The following is a 22,814-nucleotide window of genomic DNA, read 5'->3' on the forward strand; positions in this document are numbered from 1 at the left end:
GTGAATGAGAAATAATCTAAGTAATTTCAGATGAAAGGGGAGATTCTAAGCTTTACAATGGTAGGTCATTTGTCTATTGTATTTGTGATTAAGTTATGATAAATCATCGCTTAGTCTCGGTTTCGTTTTTTCTGGGACGCACTGTATAATACTTGTATATACATGTAGCTATTACTATTTTAAGAATCTTGAGAAAAGTTACAGTGACTGGAGCAAAATCTGACGTTACACTGTTCATGTCCATATCTTTCCTGTTATGTCTTTTGAGTAAATCAGATTCAGTTCAAGTGGCAATTTGCTTTTCGAGGTGTGTCCTTCAACTATGGAGAAATGGTACTTTGTCAAATTTTGTAAAAGCTGAAAATAAATAATTTTGACGCTAAAGAAAGTTTAATTTAAAAATTTGAAATAATCGAAAAAGAGTTAACTTTTATTCCATTAGTTGCTAATGAAGATTCGAGATTGATGCATCATGACCGTGTGATCAAGCTCGCATTAACGTTTAATTTTCAAGACATTTTTTTTTCAGCGTATTTTTCTCTACATTACTCATAAAATTTTAGACATTGTTCCGAATCCTTCTCTTCTTCTCCCCGATCAAAATCGGTAATTTGTTATTGCTTTCTTTTGGATATAGGTGTGTTTTGTTCTTGTGTGTGCGTATTTGAGAGCGTGCGTGAGAGTCTCATCGTCTGCTTCAAGGTCGTGGCCGTGCGGTCGGATTCGATAGTGTTTCGACCTGTAGGAACATGAAATCATAGAATTTATTTTCAATGGGTGGTATTCTGAAAACAATGGTTTAGTTAAACCAGTTAACTTAATTAGACGACACTTTTACGGAATGCCAGTTGTCAACTCATTCACCATTAATAGAAAATCATTCTTATTCTGCTGCCAAAAGGTGTCAAAAAATCAAATGAGTCACGAAATCGGAAGAATATAAGAAAATACAAAAATATTGTGAATATGGAAGAAATGTTATGAAGCCAAGCATTCCATAGAAGTATCGCTTAAGATATTAGTTAAGACTAAGATAAAACCTAGTTTATCAGAACATTACCTTTGTGTTTATGATCATTATTTCTATTTTGTTGAACAGGTATAACATATCTGACTACCCTAGTGTTTCGGTGGCTTCTAGTGCCACACCTGGATACAACCCATTGACCCACGAGTTTGGAAGAGATACTGATCAACCGGATGTGATACCTTGCGATGCAGGCTGGGAGTATGACCGAAGCCAATATACAAGGACCTTCGTCCAAGAGGTAAAGACAAGTTACTTTGAATTGAAAACTTAAAGACAATATCGGTCAAGAAATGACAATTGTATACATCCGTATATTTTATTTAAGTGAAACAAAGCGCTAACATGCATTGGCGGCGGTAGCCAAAAAATTTAGGGGGACGGCCACCTGAAATTTTGGGATGGACAAAGTTAAAAAAATTGACAGGCAAAAAAAAAAAAAAGGTTATCAACCAAGATTTTAGGGGGGGCACGAAAGTTTAGGGGGTCCACCTGAATTTAGGGGGGACGCAGGAAATTAAATTGACAAGCAAAAAAAAGGGTTATCAACACAAATTTAGGGGGACAGGCCCCCCCCCCCCGCTCCGCCGCCTATGCTTACGTGCACCAACAGCGTATTTTGGTGAGGAAACTAAATAATTCGCATACAAAATAGGTTTTGTCTTCCTTAAAGGTCAAGTCCACCCCAGAAAAATGATGATTTGAATAAATAGAGAAAAATCCAACTAGCAAAATGCTAAAAATTTCATCAAAATCGGATGTAAAATAAGAAAGTTATGACATTTAAAAGTTTCGCTTATTTTTCACAAAACAGTTATATGCACATCTCAGTGACATGCAAATGAGATCGGCGATGATGTCCATCACTCACTATTTCTTTTGTTTTTTATTGTTTCAATTATACAATATTTCATTTTTTACAGATTTGACAATAAGGACCAACTTGACTGAACCATATAGTATTAAAACAATGCTAATTCGACATGTTCAGGGAGGAATTAATCTTTCTTTCACTTGACAATGAGGAGAATATTTCATATTTCATATAATGAAATACAAAAGAAATAGTGAGTGGATGACATCATCAGTCTCTTCATTTGCATACTGACCAGTATATGTGCATATAACTGTTTTGTGAAATTAAGCGAAAATTTAAAATGTCATAACTTTCTTATTTTACATCCGATTTCGATGAAATTTTCAGTGTTATGCTTTTTAGATTTTTCTCTTTTTATTCAAATCAACTAATGGTTGGGGTGGACTTGTCCTTTAACATGCTTCCGGCCATAAAATGGGAATGCGTGCCCTGTAGTCGGTAAAGGCAGGGTGACCAGATTTCACAAAATGAAATACGGGACAATCGACAAAAAAGATCAACAAAGAATGCTACACAGTATTAGACTTGTAAAAAAATATAAAGAATTGGAAGGGAGGGTGAACGAAAGAATGAAGGACAGAAAGAAAAGAAGGAAGAAAAGAGATGAATTGAGAAGAAAGAAAGAAAAATGAAGGGAAAAAATAAAAAAAATAAAAGAAAGTTAGAATAAAAGAAGGATGAAAGAAAGAATAAAAGAGAGAAAAAATGTTTCCGTCATTGTTTGAGAATATAGAAAATAAGGAAGGAAAGATGAACAAATGTGTGAAAGGCAAAATGAAGGAGAGAAAGGAAAAAAGAAAGTAAGAAAAAAGAATGAAGGAAAGATTTTTTTAATTTCATTCTTTGAAAAAAAAGCAACAAACAAAGAAAGAAGAAAAACAGGAAGGAAGGAAGGGAACGAAAGAATAAGGGAAAAGAATAAGAAGGAAAAATAATAAAGAATGAAAAAAAGGAGGGAAGGGAAGAGAGAATGAAAAAAAATAATGGAAGGAGAAAAAGAACGAAAAGAAAAAGGAGAGGAAGGGGGAAGGAAACAAAAAATTAAAAGTTTAATGAAAGAACTTCAAGAATGAAGGAAATGAAAAAATAAAATTTTAAGATGGAAAGTAAGAGAAAGAAATATGAACACACATAGAGAGAAAGGTTCAAGAAAAAAAATATATGAAATACAGATAGATGGAACAAAAAGGGCAAGCAGGAAGGATAGAAGGATGAAGAAAAAAGGATAGAAAAGAAAGAAAAGTTCAAACTTCAAAGCAAACAAAAAAGTCCAATCATCTAACAAAAATCATAATGATATTTGGTGTTTTTTAATATATTTTTAAAGAATCTTAAAACTAAAATGTTTTAGAAATGAACTTGAATAAAATTTCAAAGTGAAACATTGTCAAACTTCAAAATTAGATGAAACTTCGCGGCATCATACACAACAAGACTCAAAACGAAAGCTGAAACAACGAGATCTAGTTGTGAAAACTCATAACCTGTTCCTCCGATTACATCTCCAAATCAGTAATCTGAGAATCCATGATATAATTATAAAAAAATCCCGCCGAATTTGTGATTATTTTGGTGGAAAAACTGTTTATCATGTGAGATTGTTTGCATCATTGAGAATCTGCTCCAATCCTACATGCCTAGCTAGTGAGCCTGTCACGGTCAGTCAGGAGTCCAGTTCGTTTGCAATGTATCGGGTTAGCAAGAAAATCTCCGCAGAACTTGCAAAAGTTTCGGAAAAGTTTACAGTTATCGATTGTTTTCTTGTCTCTGCTTCGTCTGTTGGTTATTTAATGAAAATTTGTTACTTTTAATGTTCACTACATTATGTTCAATATTTTGAAATACGGGACAAACAGGCGTCCCGGGAAGGGTTTGTCGGGACGCCGGGACAAAGGAGCAAAATACGGGACGATCCCGGGAAATACGGGATGTCTGGTCACCCTGGGTAAAGGTGTCGCAATCCGTTTATAACCCAGATTCGATTCCCAGTCCCATCGGAGATGACCTTCATGGTGTTATTCCATGGCTAAAAATATAGACTAACAAAATCGTAGCAAAAAAAAATAATGTAAGAGAGGCGTTAATCATAATAATTCCGAGATAAAAAAAGTCGAGATCAATAAGGAAAATGATAAGTCTTTATTGTGTTTTCATTTTACCCTTTGTTTATAGATGGATTTGGTGTGTGCTGACGCAAAGTATGTCCAGTTTCCACAGTCTTTCTATTACGGAGGTTACTTGGTTGGAAGCGCCTTATTTGGTTCACTTGGAGACAGGTATATGAGGGGAGGGGTGGGAGGGAGAGGGGTTTAATAGAAATAGAGAGAATGGGAGAGGGGTAGGGAAAGTTAGAAAGGTGTGTGGGGGTGACTCCGGGGGTGACTTGGACACGGCCATTTTATCGATCCCTATCGAATCCTCATTTCAAGAACATTAATTTTAGGAAAAATGAGACAAAGCTTATAAGATTAATGTTACCATTTTTTTCTTTAAAAAAAATTGGAAGGCTTCAAATTTCAATGAATTAATTTGCCACAGAGGCGTAATGAGCCCCCCAAAAATTTAAGGGGCAAGACATGTCTTCTGGGGCAAATTTCTAAAAAGCTGCGAGCTACAAAATATGTTGGAATTTTTAAATACAAAAATAGAATTTTGTGAAAGATTTTTACATAATCTTTTGTCCTATTTTCTTGTTCGTTAAAATTTATATTGGGGGTGTTCCCCCACCCCTCTCTCTCATCTGTACGCCATTGAATTGCCTTAAAACAAAGGTAGGTTTGCTGCCTTTACTTCAAATTTTCATAGGTTGTCATTCTTTTTTTTCAATGAAGTTTTATAACTGCTGATAGCCCCCCCCCCCCTCCCCTGCCCCAATCCCAGATTTTTTTTCATGATTGGCATGATCGACAGTCGTGATTGTTAAATGTTTGTTGCTATGTTTATTTATAATTGTTTTTTATTTGATAGGTTTGGGAGACACAGAATGATCATATTCACACTCGTCATTAAGATCGCATCTGGTTATGGTCTTGTATTGGCTCACAACTATTGGGTTTTTGTCCTGATGAGATTCTGCGAAGGCATGAGCCAAATGGGAATGTATCTCCTCGCTTATGTCCTAGGTAAGGTCCCGGGTAAGATACTAAAAAAATACACTTGGAAGGCGCAATTACCCCAAAGGAAATTGATTTAAAGATGGAAGGGTAAGAACAGATTTATTTGAGTTGAAACGGGAGGTAAAAAATACAAATTTAACTGAATTTAATAAACATTGCTCTCTGTATCGTGTGAATATCTTCACGATCATTCAGCTTAGCGAGCTTTCTATCGTGTGGCTTGTTTTCAGATACCTTGATGGAAAAAAAGCGAGTGGAAAGTCAGTAAGAAATTATGATCCAAACTCACGAAACCGAAGAACCGCGAGTATAGACTGCAAATGCTCACAAGAGACAGTTAATAATGGCCCAATATTTCGATATTACGAGTCAACAGCCCACGAGACAGGCAGGCAGTAAACAGTGGTATATAAATACTCATGAGTCTGACATCATTTCCATTTATGCTCAGTTTTATACTGTTTTTTTTTTTTTACGGAGTAAGAATGTTCATCTGTAAAATTGTATCTGATTTATATTACTTTATATTATGTTTTGAATGGAAATGGAATAAATCATTGAATTACGAGTAAACAACAAATAAGACTCACACCAGACGGAATTAAGGTTCACTAATTCGACGTTACGATTATAGTCAATGAGACAGAAATCAGACTATAAGGTTTAAGAGTCCAACACTACAGATATAGGCCTAAACAGCCCACAAGGACACCAGATATGGGACACATTGCTTAAAAGATCAACCCTGACCTTTTCGTCAGAGTTTTTCAATGTGTTACTGTCAATGGCAGAAATTTGCCAGATTTTTGTTTATTTGCTATAAAGTTTTTCATGGCAAAAATTATTGTATGCAACATGCAGACCGATGAAGGCTCCGACAATACAAAACATCCCACAAACAGACACTAGACAGGAAAGGCCTAATATTTCGCTATTATGAGTATCACAGCCCACGAGACCGATACCAGTCAAGTAAGCCTTAAATTTTCGATATATTCTCCATGTAATTATCTTATTTAAAAAGATTATACTTTATCTTACAGGGACCGAGTTTGTGGGCATTTCGAAACGCAGTATTTCAGGCTTGTTCATCAATTTTCCATATGCTATTGCATACGTCCTGTTCGCTGGGATAGCCTTCTTTATTCGAGACTGGCGGTTACTTTATATCACCATGGTTACACCTCTATTCGTCATGTTCATCATCTTATAGTGAGTTTGAGTAATGTTCACCTTTCTCATCCCTTTCCAGAGTTGTCATGGATACCAAATAGGTGATCACCTAACTCAAAACTCGAAATACCAGTTTAACCGAAATCAGTTTGTAAAAAAAAAGAGCTGACCACTAAATAATCATGAACGAGATGTTCTTATACATTGATAAATGCTAAAAATGCAATTTCTTAGATCAAAACGAAAAAGAATGTTTCATGCTAGAACGCATGCACAAATAATTTGAAGGGTTGCTGGGTATCAACTATGGCTCACGCCAAAATGCGTCGTTGTTAGGACATGTTTGGAAGACTATACGTAAGTATTCAATCAAATGCATGGAGTGTCGACCAAACGATTGATAGAAGACCAACCGCTTGTATTCTAAGTGAATCTGATGAACCCTTGGTGTCTATAAAGTATTCATTTCGTCCCTTGCAAGCCATTTGGATACGGTTCCATGACCACCAGGCTACCAACCACACCCAACAACCATATAATTACTACCCATGTCCTCGTCAACTATACCCTAATTCTAACCACGCCCAAACAACCAATCCTTGATCAGTTTCCTCCCAGAGTCACCTCGCTGGTTATTAAGCCAAGGGGAGAATGAGAAAGCGAAGAAGATCATCGAACACGCTGCCAAGGTTAACAAGGTTCAGCTTCCAGAAGGTTTCCTCGACGAACTTGACGATGTCAAGCAAAACGTAAGATGAATATAAAATACAATGAATACTCTCCACGCGTATTGAGAAATAATTGTCATCGGGGGTGGGGGGGGGGGGTATTCATAAAACTGTTCGTATTGTTGCGTGTGTATGGCTTCAAGAACGATTTGAATACTAGAGTGCTACATTATTCTATAAAAATGAAATGTTAAGCAACAATTGAAAGGTTGGAGGGGTGACAACCTTTTTCAAATGTTATATCCAACCTTGCATATTCTGAATCCACCAATTTAAGTGTTGGGTCGAACCATTTAAAGTGGTAAATGCAATATTTACAAACGGTTGCAACTCCAAACTTTTAATGTGGGCTAAACATTTTCATATTTTAGAATGTGAGTTTCTTGATTTTAATCACAGTATACACCTTAAACAAATCCGTACAAGCTTAAATTGAATGTACTTAACGTTGATGATTAATTCTTATAGATATATCTTTTTGCGCGAAAAAAAACCCGTATAAGCTTAGCGTGCCTTTGTAACGTTGACGATTACTAGTAATACTTCTTTTCGCGCAAAAAAACAGTGCGAGTCAAAAAAATGTTACACTTTTAAAATTAAGTATTATTTAAAGAAATGTGGGATTCAGAGAGAATTTCTACCATGTATGAATAGAGTAAATATTCCTCTGTCACTTGGTAAAATTTGTTTCAATGTTGTTATGGTTGAGTGCACGACAGCCATTGTTTGAAAAGGTGTAAAAACCCATTTGCGCCAATTCAGGTGAATTTGCGCCAATTCAGGTGAACCTGCTGAAACAGAGACAAAATTAAGAATTCACACAATAATGAGCGTAAAGTTTATGCATATGTTTACTAAGAAAAATAAACAAGAGAACCATTAAATCTATGAATTATCTTCACTGAAAAGTTCCCTTTCATTGTCATTTTGGCCATAACTTGGACAAAGCTTCCCGCCTTCAATCTTCCACACGTTGTCCATTTCTCTCGATGTACTTCTGAGCTCGATGGAGCATTGCTGCCATGGCCCTGGGAAGTGTCTGCCTGTCTTCGCCTGGGGGTACCTTAAGTCAAAAGTGTACAGCACCCCACCTGCAAATCTGGATGACTTGCAGCAGCGTATCATCAGAGCAACATGTGGAAGATTGAAGGCGGGATCCTTGTCCAAATTGTGTGACAATGAAAATGAACTTTTCAGTCAGGATAATTTATTGATTTACTGGCTCTCTTGTTTATTTTTCTTGATTAATAAACATACTTATAAACTTAACGCTAATTGTTTGTGTGAATGCTTTTGTCTCTGTTTCAGCAGGTAATCACCTGACTTGGTACAAATGGGTTTTGACACTTTTGACACCATGGCTGTTGTGCACTCAACCATAACAAGAGCACTAAAACAAATTTTACCAACTGACAAAGGAATATTTACTCTATCCATATACATGGTAGAAATTCTCTCTGAATCCCTCATTTTCTTTTTAAATACTTAATTTAAAAAGTTTAACATTTTCTGACTCGCACTGTAGTAAAGCAGACAGAAGCAGGAGAGAAGGTGAGGAGAATAAAGATTTTAAAAAAGGAAAAGAAGGGCGGGAAGCCACAAGGAAGAAATCCAGAAAGAAACTATTTCTTCAGATTGCAATGCCGGTTCAGTACGATTTAGAAGTCAATGAATAACTAAATCTAGTTTTGCATTGTTTAGTTCTACAATCGTATAAAATTGATTTCCATGCAATCAGAAGAATAGAGAGAAAGAATAAATAGGAGTGAAATCATAAAGAGGAAAAGGAAGGGGAGGAAGGAAAGAAAGAAATTGACAGGAAGAAAGATATAAGACGGCACACAAACAGGTTGCAATGGGCTATTTATTGCAAAGGAGTGGCTCATCATAGCGAGATTTAGTGAGGACAATAGGGTATTCAGGTCGAATTTTAATCCCTTTTCCTTTCTTTTGAATGATTCCCATAACCTACAATTTTCTGCATAATTTTGCTCATGATATACAGTTAAAGGCCGAGACAGATGGCAAAGAACGGAAGCCGAATTTCACAGAGATATTCCGCCATCGTAGTCTGCGCAGACGCACATTCATCATGATGTATGCATGGTAATGAGTTTGTATTTATATTATTATTTTGTATTTATATACCATTCATCATGATGTATGCATGGTAATGAGTTTGTATTTATATTATTTTGTATTTATATACCATTCATCATGATGTATGCATGGTAATGAGTTTGTATTTATATTATTTTGTATTTATATACCATTCATCATGATGTATGCATGGTAATGAGTTTGTATTTATATTATTTTGTATTTATATACCATTCATCATGATGTATGCATGGTAATGAGTTTGTATTTATATTATTTTGTATTTATATACCATTCATCATGATGTATGCATGGTAATGAGTTTGTATTTATATTATTTTGTATTTATATACCATTCATCATGATGTATGCATGGTAATGAGTTTGTATTTATATTATTATTTTGTATTTATATACCATTCATCATGATGTATGCATGGTAATGAGTTTGTATTTATATTATTATTTTGTATTTATATACCATTCATCATGATGTATGCATGGTAATGAGTTTGTATTTATATTATTTTGTATTTATATACCATTCATCATGATGTATGCATGGTAATGAGTTTGTATTTATATTATTATTTTGTATTTATATACCATTCATCATGATGTATGCATGGTAATGAGTTTGTATTTATATTATTTTGTATTTATATACCATTCATCATGATGTATGCATGGTAATGAGTTTGTATTTATATTATTATTTTGTATTTATATACCATTCATCATGATGTATGCATGGTAATGAGTTTGTATTTATATTATTTTGTATTTATATACCATTCATCATGATGTATGCATGGTAATGAGTTTGTATTTATATTATTTTGTATTTATATACCATTCATCATGATGTATGCATGGTAATGAGTTTGTATTTATATTATTTTGTATTTATATACCATTCATCATGATGTATGCATGGTAATTGAGTTTGTATTTATATTATTATTTTGTATTTATATACCATTCATCATGATGTATGCATGGTAATGAGTTTGTATTTATATAGTATTATTTTGTATTTATATACCATTCATCATGATGTATGCATGGTAATGAGTTTGTATTTATATTATTATTTTGTATTTATATACCATTCATCATGATGTATGCATGGTAATGAGTTTGTATTTATAATATTATTTTGTATTTATATACCATTCATCATGATGCATGCATGGTAATGAGTTTGTATTTATTTTATTATTTTGTATTTATATACCATTCATCATGATGTATGCATGGTAATGAGTTTGTATTTATATTATTTTGTATTTATATACCATTCATCATGATGTATGCATGGTAATGAGTTTGTATTTATATATTATTATTTTGTATTTATATACCATTCATCATGATGCATGCATGGTAATGAGTTTGTATTTATTTTATTATTTTGTATTTATATACCATTCATCATGATGCATGCATGGTAATGAGTTTGTATTTATATTATTATTTTGTATTTATATACCATTCATCATGATGTATGCATGGTAATGAGTTTGTATTTATATTATTTTGTATTTATATACCATTCATCATGATGTATGCATGGTAATGAGTTTGTATTTATATTATTATTTTGTATTTATATACCATTCATCATGATGTATGCATGGTAATGAGTTTGTATTTATATTATTATTTTGTATTTATATACCATTCATCATGCTGTATGCATGGTAATGAGTTTGTATTTATATTATTATTTTGTATTTATATACCATTCATCATGATGTATATACATGGTAATGATGTACAATATCTCGACAAGAATTCGTGGGAACACTCGTTAATGTGAACTTCATACTATTCCATTAGAATATTTTTTTTTTCTAAATGAATATGGTACAACTTGACTTAAAATTTTCGTGTTATGAAATTTCTGTCGAGATATTGAGAATTACGAAAATAGAATTTCCTTCCATTCTGTTACCTTCCTTTTATGAAGTAGATGTAATTGTCCCGGCCCTAACAAAAGGCTATTCACAAACTTTGCCCCTTCTGACATGAGCCTTATAGAATGTGCCCTTTAGAAGAAATTACTAAATTCGCCACAAATAGCCCTCTTTGTGGGAGCTTACCTTACTTGTTAATGAATGGAGGGCAATGATCCTGATTAGCAGTAGGTTGGCTTATGAAGAAAATAAGTAAAGAACTTCGACGATAACCCTCCACCATTATTCAGTGATAATGGGAAAAAAGACAAAATCTGTAGGGTATATATTCACTCGCGTCCTACAATAGATGGCTTGTTATACAGCTATGGTGACACCATGTCGTGTTAATCACTTATATAGTGATTCAACAATAATATTCAGTAGAATAGTAATCTCTTCTCATTATTCAAGATTGCCCTTATTCTGCCTCAAGTCTCAATCATCATCAACCTAACCCCTTCAACCGAAATCCCCCCCCCCCCCCATTTAGTTACAGAAAAGAAGATTGTAAAATGCAATGAATTTTATATTCTGAATATATTTGTTCCTTCAAGAAGTCTAACGGTAAATCGTGTACAAAAAGTTGCAATCATTGTGGGGGCGTCTAGTGGTTATGACTCTCGTCTTTCAGTCTGTGCATGTGGGGGTACGATTCCTTCATCAAAAAAATTACCCACATTGTGCTACACTCAACCCAGGTGATGGATGAGGTGACTGGCCGGGTACACGGTAGGACGAAATTCCTATAGAATGCTGCAGAGCGCCTTGGCATCCCAGATAAAGCAGGGTTATAATAAAAATGATAATTATCATGTTAAACAGATCCCGCTGGGAAAACAGTTTCCATGGGAAATATGACGTTTAATTTATTATATCATTATTATTATTATTATCATTACTGTCATTATTATTATGATTAATATTATCCTTGTATGAATATCCCTTTATGTACACCCCTAGGTCAGTGTGTGCCGTTGTCTATCACGGTTTAAATCTGAGTACATCCAACCTTGGTATCAATGTATACCTTTCATTCTTCGTGTCTGCCGCCATTGAGATCCCTGCATACACCTTATCCATCTTCATTGCGGAGCACCATTGGTTCGGCAGGAAGAAAAGCACGGTCATCACACTGTTGACTGGAGGGCTAGCATGCCTTCTGACTATCTTCATACGTAAGCTAATACAATGTAGATAGACATCATAGGGGGTCGCGTTGTAAGCGCGTTTATTCATCAGGTTCGTTGCACATTAGATATTCAGTGATGTTTGTTATTTCGAAAATAGTTCTTTAATCTGAATATTATTTTTTGGCATTGTATTTCTAAGTTTATTCGCCTGAAGGTTGGATAGTCTGAAAATGATGTTTTTAAACGAAAACAATTGATGAATTATACAAACCTTACTTCGATTTCGAACTTTCGGAGTATGTATCTTGTTAGTTTTTAGAAAACCAAAGCTTCGTAATAATGAGCTATATGAACCGTTCTCACAAACAGTTTTATTGGTAGGAACTATTCGCCCTGGTGGAATGAAGGTCTTAAAAAAAAGTAATATAGGATTAACTTAAAGATTTCGAAAAATATATAGGCATACGGAGCATCTACTTCGGTGCTGGTTTATCAATTCATTATATTAAATATCCCATTTATTTCATTTATGCAGTGGGAATTATTCGGCCTCGCTAGCCAGTTTTCGGCAGATTACTAGATTGAACGATATTATCATATTAGATGGCTTCTCTACAAATTCATATTTTGGGTTGTGTTATTTATTATCGCTTTATCAATGCTTATATAGTTTTGTTCCTCATTTCTCATTTTTAAAAGCGAGTGGTCCATCCAGAGCTGGAGTTGCTTTTGTTGGGAAATTTGGAATCTCTTGTGCATTCGCTCTTATCTATCTCTACACCATAGAACTATACCCAACCACATTGAGGTGAATATACAATATAATATGCAAGTTACCAAGTTATTTAATAAATTTACTTTTTCTATTGGAAACCTATTCCCATGGGATTAAGATCTTATCGATATTATGTGCGTCCAAGAAAAAAAAACGAAACCCAAAATTGCTGTCTACCATAATCTAATCACAAACATGACTGGTATTTATTGATATTTCTTTAGTCAAGAATAGCAGCAAATATAAAAATTATATAAAAAAATATTAGGAGTAGATTTAACAAAAGTAATGCATAAACCGAAACGCGGAAATTAGCCTGAATATAACATGCTAGTTATTTATTTCAACTATAACGATGGCGCAATTTTGTTTATCGTATTTTTCTTGATTTGTATTTTGTTAGGAGTAAAATAAATGAAAATAGTTTGGAGATAAGGTACATTAGATGACCGAGTGAATAAGCACGCTATATCGAAGAAATCTTTTGAAAACGGATTCTAAATTACATTTCTTCAACCGTTTGAGTGTTCGAAATTGTTATTTTTCTCTCTATCTCCATGCATGCAGGGCCGTTGGTTTGGGAATGTGTTCAATGACAGGACGCGTTGCTAACATCTTATCCCCTATGGTGCTTTTAACAGCTGACTACTGGATCCATGCTCCGCTTCTCATATTCGGAACCTGTACAGTCCTATCCAGCTTATTATGTATCTTTCTACCCGAGACTAGGGGCAAAGAACTACCGGAGACCGTCCAAGATGGCGAGAACTTTGGAAAGTAAGTGAAGGCTGTAAGAATTACATTTTGAGATATTGTTGTAATCTTTGGGGCTTTTTTTTTCTTTAATCACCATTATCACTATTCCAAACCCACCTGGACCGTCCCCAAAGTCCACCTGAAGTGCTAAAGTTTGTGTCTGAAATAATTTCTACTTGGTCAGAGCAGAAACTTTGAGGGAGCACAGCAAGGCGTGTTTGTGAAAATTTTGAGAAAGTTGTAAATGAGCAAAAAATTTTGCCTATTTAGTACAAAGATCTTATTTCGTGATATGTCTTGACATGATATTTAACAAATGATATATTTCTCTGTTTCCTATAATTTTCTTTCATTTGATATTTCTTTTTCTCCTTTGGGCGCTGAACTTTTTTGAGGCCAGAGCTCCTTTCTGCAAGCCAGTGCATTTGTTGTTATCGCGCATTCAACGTATTAACTTCTATAATAATTGTCATCATTGCCTTGAAGCAAAATGTCTCTTCCTCCCATCACCCATTTGATTACTTATCAAATTTCCTGCGTTCTGATTAGGCCTTCTGATTTAATCTGTTTATTTCATTTCACATTTTCACATCACTTCATTTATTCCCATTTTTCATTTTAATGGTTTTATTTCATTTTAAACTTTATCTTTATTTTTTTATTTTTTATTATTACATATATATTTCTTCTTTTTGGCTGGGTGGGGGGGGGGGGCTGGGGCAGGTTTGTTGAGTCATCTTCGTATTTCTAACTATCTGGTAAATTCTAAGTAACATACCCCTTATTGTTTTGACTTTTCAGGTTACCGTCATCAGCTGATTTACCGTACGCGGTTAACGGTGTTGATAAATCGGATACAGATGTTGCGAATAGGATTGGCGACAAAAGTGAAGTTGCAGTCTGAGTCAGCTATATAGCCGAATAGTGGCGACGATTGTGTAGATCTGTTTCCAATTATCTGAATAACTAGGAGATTGCAAGTAGATCCGGAATCATATCGAATGAGAATGGAATGAGAGTTTTATAAATCAATCATTTTTGTTGATTGATTTTTTGTAATATTTTACTTTAAAAGATATATTCATAATATATGAAGAGTTTAGTTTCAAAAGGGCTTAGGTCCACTTTGGACCATTCTGAGAAAAACCATGTTTTTTATTCTCACTTACTGCAATATTCTCATGAGAAACTAAATTGTCATGATGTACTACCCTATCATGTGAACATAAAATTTGGTATAAAAGAAATCTACCTGTCTTCAATTTTTTTCTTTAAATTCTGGACCTGAACCCTTTTGCAAGTAAACTGAAATGAATCCAATCTATTTTGATTAAAAAAGTGATTTTTCTTTGCCACTTTTATTCACGTTTTCATGTAAATTTCAAATTTTCTTTGTTTTCATAAAAGCGACTAAAAATTTAGAGGTTTTGAGACAGAAAACAATAAAATTTATGAACAATGGACCTAACCCCTTTTGACAAATGAGCTCTTCAGAAGAGTTTGTTTGCAAAAGGAAATTGCATATTCTTATGCGAAACTAAATTTTCAAGATTCCCTACCATGACAACATAAAATTGGGTATAAAAGAAATTTACTTTTATTCATATTTTTTAAAATATTCTTTTCAAAAAAAATTCGGTGTGGACCTAATCCCTTATGCAACTAAACTGAAATGGACCTAACCCCTTTTGAAAAAAAAGTAATTTTTCTTTGCCATTTTTGATCACTTTTGAATAGGAATTTCAACTTTTCTTTGGTATCACCTTATAGAGCTACAAAAAATCTATACATTGCGACCAAAAAATCAAATTTGATGAAAAATGAACCTAACCCCTTTTGCAAGTGAGCTCGTCATATATCGAATAATTTCGAATGATTTCCTATCTATGAAATATAGATTGCATGATCATAAAACCAAATTTATTGCATTCATTAATACTTTACGGTATCCTCCCGACATGAAAGAAATTAAAAAGTATTCAAAGACAAACTGATTTCAATTTCATTGTTGAAAGATACGATCTTGTTGACTGGTTATATTTGATTGCTAAATGAGTGCGAGTGACTGATCTTAAGTACAAGGGGTGAAAATTACCCTCCCCAAAAATGGAAATAAAAAATGACAATATCCAAGTCAGAGAAAAACATATGTTCTTTTCATTTATTGAACTGCATTGGTTTAATGTTAATTTACTAATTAAGTGTGGGCCAACCCCCTTTTCTGTTCTATAAAATAAATAAAAAGACAAGCTGGTCATATATCTTTGATTTATCAATAATTTTAATTGTTCTATGTTGGACGCTTAGCAAATGTTATAAGTCGACCAAAGGGACAGAAATATGGATCAATCAATAAAGTGCATCAAAAGCATGGGCATTATAGTAATTCGTAATAAAGTCTTGAATTCATTTCGTGATATCTTCCCAGAAATTACTTTTTTAAGACAATATAGCATTGCTTGCTATAATTTTAAGATATTTTGTAATCTTATATTTTTATATTTGGATCTGATGGTGGTTAATTGCATATTTCTATGGATGTTTGTTTTGCCTTAGAATTAATCCATTGCCGTTTTTTATTGACATGCATTAATTTGGAAAACAATCTTTATTTACAGTCACCATGATGAGGAATAGGTAAAAAACCCATCAAGTTTGCTTTTACATGTACAATGAGCTTTCTTCAAACATCATTCCTCACACAATGTCAGGGGCCGCGGAACGGTTTTCAAAGTGGGGGGGGGGGCTGAGCCAAAAGTGGGGGGGGGGCTGACCATGCTAAAAATCACAATCATATGGTCATTTTTACGTTTTTGTACACGGTTTTGGAAAAAAGTGGGGGAGCTGAAGCCCCCCCCCCAGCCCCCCCCCCCCCCGGTTCCGCGGCCCCTGAATGTATTCAATATACATGCCACAAGCAACTTCAGTGTCGCCGAATTTGCTATATATCGTATCTTTATTGAAAGGTTGAACAGCATCGGGGAAACAGTACATTATTGCAGTACGCCAATTAGTTTTGTTGGCAGCTGTTTGCTTCCAGTAAGATTTTGAAATGAAACGGGTATTTTAATGCGGTGCTATTAATCCACATTTCCCTTTCGTGTTTCACATTTCTCGATTAGGTCTATGACGCAAAATGTCTATAGGAACAAATGGCATGGGGGAGATAGAGGGCAACAAAATGGATACAAATGGGTAATTCCATTAATGATCAACCTTTTTGTACGTCCGACCCCCATTTTTCTCAAGTCTTAATTCACTTCATAAACTGACCAAGTCAGGGTTCTTTGAGAACATTTCAGACTGTCAAAAGAACAAGAAATCAGAGACAGAAAATTTCATGAGGGTCCCATATATTGGGGGGTCGGACGTTCATATTTATGGAATTGCCCAAATGAAGGGTTTAGTGATTATCATTTATCATGATCTTCATGATTTTCATGTTTTTAAGACAGTAAATTTTGAGACAATATTAGATTTGTTTTCAATGTTTTGAAAGATACAGACTACAGTTAATTTTGAGTGCTGAATATGAGTAGGGGAAGGCGGGGTAAGTTGTGACACTTTTTGCATTTTGCATGATAGAATTGATATGACTAATGATATTGTAGAAATAAGTACCTTGCCTTTAAATATGATTATTGGGAAATCTTTTTCACCTATATTCAACTTTCTACCCCCACACTGAAAGTCGTTGTGACCTTTGAAAAAAACGATGTCAAGTGGCACAACTTGCCCCATCTGTGGGGTAAGTTGTGCCACCTTCGGGGGTAAGTTGAGCCACAAAAACTATGTACAAAATGTATGCGGGAAGAACCAGCATGTCAATATTTTATTTAAAGTCTTTTCACTTGCTAATTCTCTAAAAATACTAACATTCTCTAAAAGTAAAAGAACTGTCATGTGAATTTGCTCTTTTCTGCCTGCATATCGATGACTTATTAAGGTTTGATTGTGTTTTTATTTACATTACCATAAGAATTACCATGGCTCAACTTGCCCCATGTTTGCTGGCTCAACTTACCCCAGTCCGAACTTAATGCGATAATTTCGCATCCACACATTTCTTATGTATCCATCATGTAAAAAACTGTGACGAGAATGAAGATCCATACCTGGACTGACAATGTTGTTCATATGCTTTATTATATGTAAAGAAGTGTGTGTGTAAAAAACACTTATCTATTTCACACCCTTTTTTACTTTTTTGGCTGAAATTTGTATTTTTCCCTCTAAAAAAGTACTTTTTGTTGAAAACAATGTGGTGGGGTTAAGGGTTATGTAATGGGTCATCAATACATGACACCACCATAATGTCTAACTAATTTATTATTGGCCTGGGGGCGGTGGCTCAACTTGCCCCTATGCTCAACTTACCCCGCCTTCCCCTACCTATCATTTCACGGAGTATATACTAGAAGAGGTAATAAAAATAGAATCAATTTAAAATGTCCCGTTTTCATGTTTTTAAGACAGTATGGGCATTATGATAATTCGTAAAAAAAAAATCTTATACTCATTTCGTGAAAGCTTTCCAAGGAATGAAAATCTTGATATTTGTTTATTTGTATCATAATTATGATATCGAAAGAAAATGTTTAAATTTGTGTTGTTAAAAGCAGCTCTTCTACTTTTTTTTTACATGGATCTGATGGTGCTTTGTATTGTTAGTTTTATTTTTTTGTGCGTATTGCTGATGTATAGAGAGTCTAATAATAATAATTGTGTGTGTGTATGTGTTGGGTGTATTTCACAATGACTGAATGTATCAGCTTACTGTTTCTAGCTGTATTTACCATACGTTTTTTTTTTATTATTTATTTTGGGCGTATGGTTCTGCTTAATTGAAATCCCGAAGTCTATTCGAAAGGTATGCTGCACTGGGAATTTAACTGGTTGCCTGAAAGAGCGTCATTGTGCACCTCGCTTCATTTTACATATTCTTCGAGAAATCTTAAGCAAATTGAGTATTGCTGATGTAGAGTCTAATAATTGGATAGGCCTACCACCATGACCACGCAAAATTTACTTATTTTTGTTGACAGTGAAAGAGGACTATGGAAAGCTGATAAAAATCTTATACCTGTAACCAATAAATGTGGTTTCAGGTGAAATGAAAATTTTAAACTATAGTTTTTCTGTCTTTATATTGGTATTTTTTTTGTATTGGTTTATTGTTGTTTTTCACCTTAGTTACTTAATGACACAAAGTTAACGTGACCAAATACACATAACCCGCCCCGTTTAACATTATCAAAATTAACATGAAAATAATCCAAACAAAGATCGAATTTCCATTATATGTTTGATTTACAAAATGACTCAAATCGATTCGTCGCTAAATATAATATGTAAATAAAAATGACATTTGGTAAATTATAATTAGCAGGCCTAAGTAATAGAAATGACGCAGAAAATAACATTTACAGCGTTTAGCATACTTCAAAAAATATGTTCATGTAACATTAATAATACAAATAATGCAACGACCAGGTGCGATTGTAACTACTTTGTGCTAAAAATACAGGGGAAACTAGAATCTGACCTATGCAAGAAAAAGAAGCCCCCATAATTATGATAATTTTCATATGGCAATATCTCAACTTGGGATGGGTATCTGACGTGGGCAGGCCATTGCATACGTGAAGGGGCAAGAATATTACCGAATGAAAAGTAGAATTTATATGCGATCTAACTAAAATAGACTATTTTCTGTAAATATGTATTAATTTCGTCATATATTAATTTCATACCCTTCTATCCTCATCTACTGATTTTCATTCTTGTTTCCTCCAATTTATCATTGGAAAATCATGGGGGTGTCACCAGCCCACTTTCTCACCCCCATCCATTCCCCTAACCCGAAATGTCGCACACAGTAATAACTAAGATATTGAGGCAATTGAGAGAGATAGCGAAAAATAAGCGTACACCACTATAAATAAAGGTCCCATAAGGTCTATTTCATCAAAGAAGTTTTGTTTACATTATTTTCTCTATTCTGATAAATATAGGCTTACTCCACAATACGACATGGTAGCAGATTGGTCGCCATTGTTCGGTGTAAGCTAATATTACTCATGTTATGATTATTTCTATAGATGTTAAAATTGTGGAATAAAAAAGAGAAGCTCTCCCTCTGTCTGCCTGTTGCCATATCCCTCTGATTTCCCCCCTCTCACCATCCCCTCATTATTTCTCGCTTCCTTTATCTTTGTTTTCCCCCAGTGTATACCCCCACTCTAAAAAATATTGGGTAAAAATGATTTACGAGGGTAATTATGTGTCCAACAAGTATTGGGCATTTCTTTTGGGTATTTTTATTTATCCAGCGTGATGAAAATTTTGCCCATTCTAGAGTAATTGCTGCTTATTTTTTTTACCTTACTGTATGGACAATAATGCTTCCCCGTATGAGGTAAAATACTGCCCAGAATTGGTTGGACACGTAATACGTTTTATCCAATATTTTTCGTGCCCTCTCTTCAAACACACAATCATTTGAAAAGCTATATTCGGAGTATTTTTTAGAGAAAGAAAAACAGACGACCTTTGTGTCAGTAGGAATCTGGTCAACCGAGAACAATGCATATTTACTAGACAACGCAGGACGTATCATAAATTGTGAAGTAATGTCTTTTGAACTGTACTATCGGAAAATCTGAGGCATCGCTTGAAAGATATTTAACGGTCGATTAATCTAATGGCCTTAAGAATAAATCTCTCCCGGTGAAAATATGGATATTCTCAAACTCTGTTTGAATTTCATGCAATAAGTTTTTTGTTTAAATACGTGTATTTAATAATTTAATATACTTAATCTGACACTATATAGGTATACACCGCCATCAACGAAGAAACCCTATATAGGGGAGGGGATTATTCTACGGTACATCAGTCGCAAATAATTGTTTTCAAAAAGGGTACAAGTCGAGAAGTACATTTCAATTTTATATTTCAGATTCATTCCGTTGGTAATTAAAGAAAGAAATATACCGGTTTGATAGTTTCACTTAGAACATTAAAATACTGAAATGGTTCACTGTGAAAAGAAATAGTATATAAATTCGCAAGGTACACACCCGGGGTACACACGCCTGCATGGGTTAGCATATAATTTTGATAGAAATACCAATAAGCTGGAAAGTCAACAAAAAGTTTACATATCCAATTGTTGTGAGAAAATGTATACACTCCTCTTTTCCACGCTTCAAAAAATAATGCGAGGTTCCTATAGGGTGATTCCATGCGAGAAAAATCGGTCATTTTCACAACACTTTTCTACCTACTGTACAAACAAATAGGGAACTTCAATTTGTTTTGTGGTACGGTAATATAAAGTACTACTGGGTAGTCACGTAAAAAGGGACTACCAACAAAAATATGTTTCCATGGGCGAATTAGGGGTGAAAATGTTGCGTATAGTACGGGATATTTCTGAGTCCCGTATACGACACACAACATTTTTACCTTTCATTCACCCGTATTTCGCATCACTACCCGCTTTATCACTGACAAAAAAGAAAATTTTATTGCAAAAGTGTTCAGCTAAGAGAGGCTCAAAATTGTTATCAAAATGTCCCGTACGTCACGTATAGAATCGCCCAAAATTGGATGGAAAATATTAACAAGCTAGAAGTTATGGCATGTATTACAATTTTGTATTATTTTGGTGAAATAATTGAGACAACGAATAAGTTGATGAAGACACGTCCCCACCTCAAGAGAAAAGGAATTATTCTATTGCATGAAATCTTCATTTTTAATAATTATACATTTCAAAAATGCATATTAAAACATTTCCCTTAAAATGTGCAACTTATATTACTATTTGATCATAGCACGCTATAGTCAGTCAAACATCTTTTTTTATGTTCTTGGGGAGGGAAAAAAAAATTCACAATGATAAAACCGAAGATAATGGGTCTTGATGGTATTAGCTCGGTCAATGATGACATGCATAGGATGGAATACTGAAAAAACAAACCGTAACTTCCTTATTTTTCGTCCGATGTATACTTTCAATCATTTTCAGCGTGGATAATCACTTTTGAAGCAATCACAGTCATGTTCACCTTGAAAACCCGAAGAGAACGTTGTCAACTACGAAAAAAAATCATATATCATATTCAAGTTTACAATATACACTTTTTTTCGGAGTCTTCTGGGGAGCGTTTCATCAACATTTTCGTCTGACAAGTTGTCAGATCTGACATCTTTCCTTAATTTTGATTGGCTGAGAGTCACTGTTTCTATGATAACTGTCGGATAAAACAGGACTTGTCGGATAAAACGTCACGTAACAAACGTCCGACAAGTCCTTTCATGAAACGCTCCCCTGAACTGAGAACTGACACAATTTTGTTAATAATCTCTCTATATATAGGCATATCATTTAAAATGATATTAACCGTTACAGATTTAATCATATCTTTATAAAAGCAAATTACCTCTTTACAAATAAACTTTTTATGAATGAATAACATCAATCCCTAACGCTTAAATTTGAATAAGTACTGAATATATAAAATCCTAAAATCAAAGACACCCCTTGTAGTTTCTTTGATAAAATAAAATGTCTATATGACTGTATTACAAAGTTTAGCACATACATATCTAGATATTATAGTGTATAGCATGGTATTTAAATATCTCACTGCTAAGTATACAGTGTACAGAATTTCACGATATTGTTGAACCAATAATGGTCCTTCAATCATTAAAAATAGAAATTAAATGAGAATTTTATTCAATTTAAATGACATCTACCGAACTATCCCATAACGTGCTTCTATCATAAAGCAACATTTCAGCACTTTTTAAATATATGAAAGTGGGATCGTTTCAATGTGAATAATGTATCTTGGAATGATTCATTGGCATCGTATCCCATGAGCACAAATCCATAACAATCTAAATGATTTCAAAATTGATTGTGGCACCTACACTTTGCCTCCGGTGTTGTCAATAAGAATTTATTTGTTTGCCATTCAATATATTATACTGAATAACAAACAAATTCTTCTTGCGTCGAAAAGGCAAAGGAATGACAATATACATAACGCACTGAATTCTTATCAAGCAAACTGGAGATTATTTTTGCCCCCCCCCCAAAAAAAAAAAATAATAACTTGGTGTCATGCAGAGAGCAGATGAGAGATTGCAAACGTA

At 34.1% G+C, this 22,814-nt stretch overlaps 1 protein-coding gene across 1 annotated transcript in view; it reads left to right on the plus strand.

Annotated features, from left to right (window-relative positions):
- Positions 1–15,637, plus strand: part of LOC129281823 (organic cation transporter protein-like) — a 32,118-nt gene extending 16,481 nt beyond the window's left edge. The window contains exons 3-12 of the mRNA XM_064095589.1: positions 1,100–1,268; positions 4,077–4,180; positions 4,872–5,026; positions 6,064–6,232; positions 6,801–6,942; positions 8,927–9,027; positions 11,943–12,157; positions 12,812–12,920; positions 13,455–13,664; positions 14,445–15,637. Coding sequence (XP_063951659.1) covers positions 1,100–1,268; positions 4,077–4,180; positions 4,872–5,026; positions 6,064–6,232; positions 6,801–6,942; positions 8,927–9,027; positions 11,943–12,157; positions 12,812–12,920; positions 13,455–13,664; positions 14,445–14,547 — 1,477 coding nt within the window. The 3' untranslated portion in view covers positions 14,548–15,637. The remainder of the gene's footprint in view (positions 1–1,099; positions 1,269–4,076; positions 4,181–4,871; positions 5,027–6,063; positions 6,233–6,800; positions 6,943–8,926; positions 9,028–11,942; positions 12,158–12,811; positions 12,921–13,454; positions 13,665–14,444) is intronic.
- Positions 15,638–22,814: the final 7,177 nt, after the last annotated feature.

This window comes from Lytechinus pictus, chromosome 2 (genome assembly GCF_037042905.1).
Source record: "Lytechinus pictus isolate F3 Inbred chromosome 2, Lp3.0, whole genome shotgun sequence".
In the NCBI taxonomy this organism is placed as follows: Eukaryota; Metazoa; Echinodermata; class Echinoidea; order Temnopleuroida; family Toxopneustidae; genus Lytechinus; species Lytechinus pictus.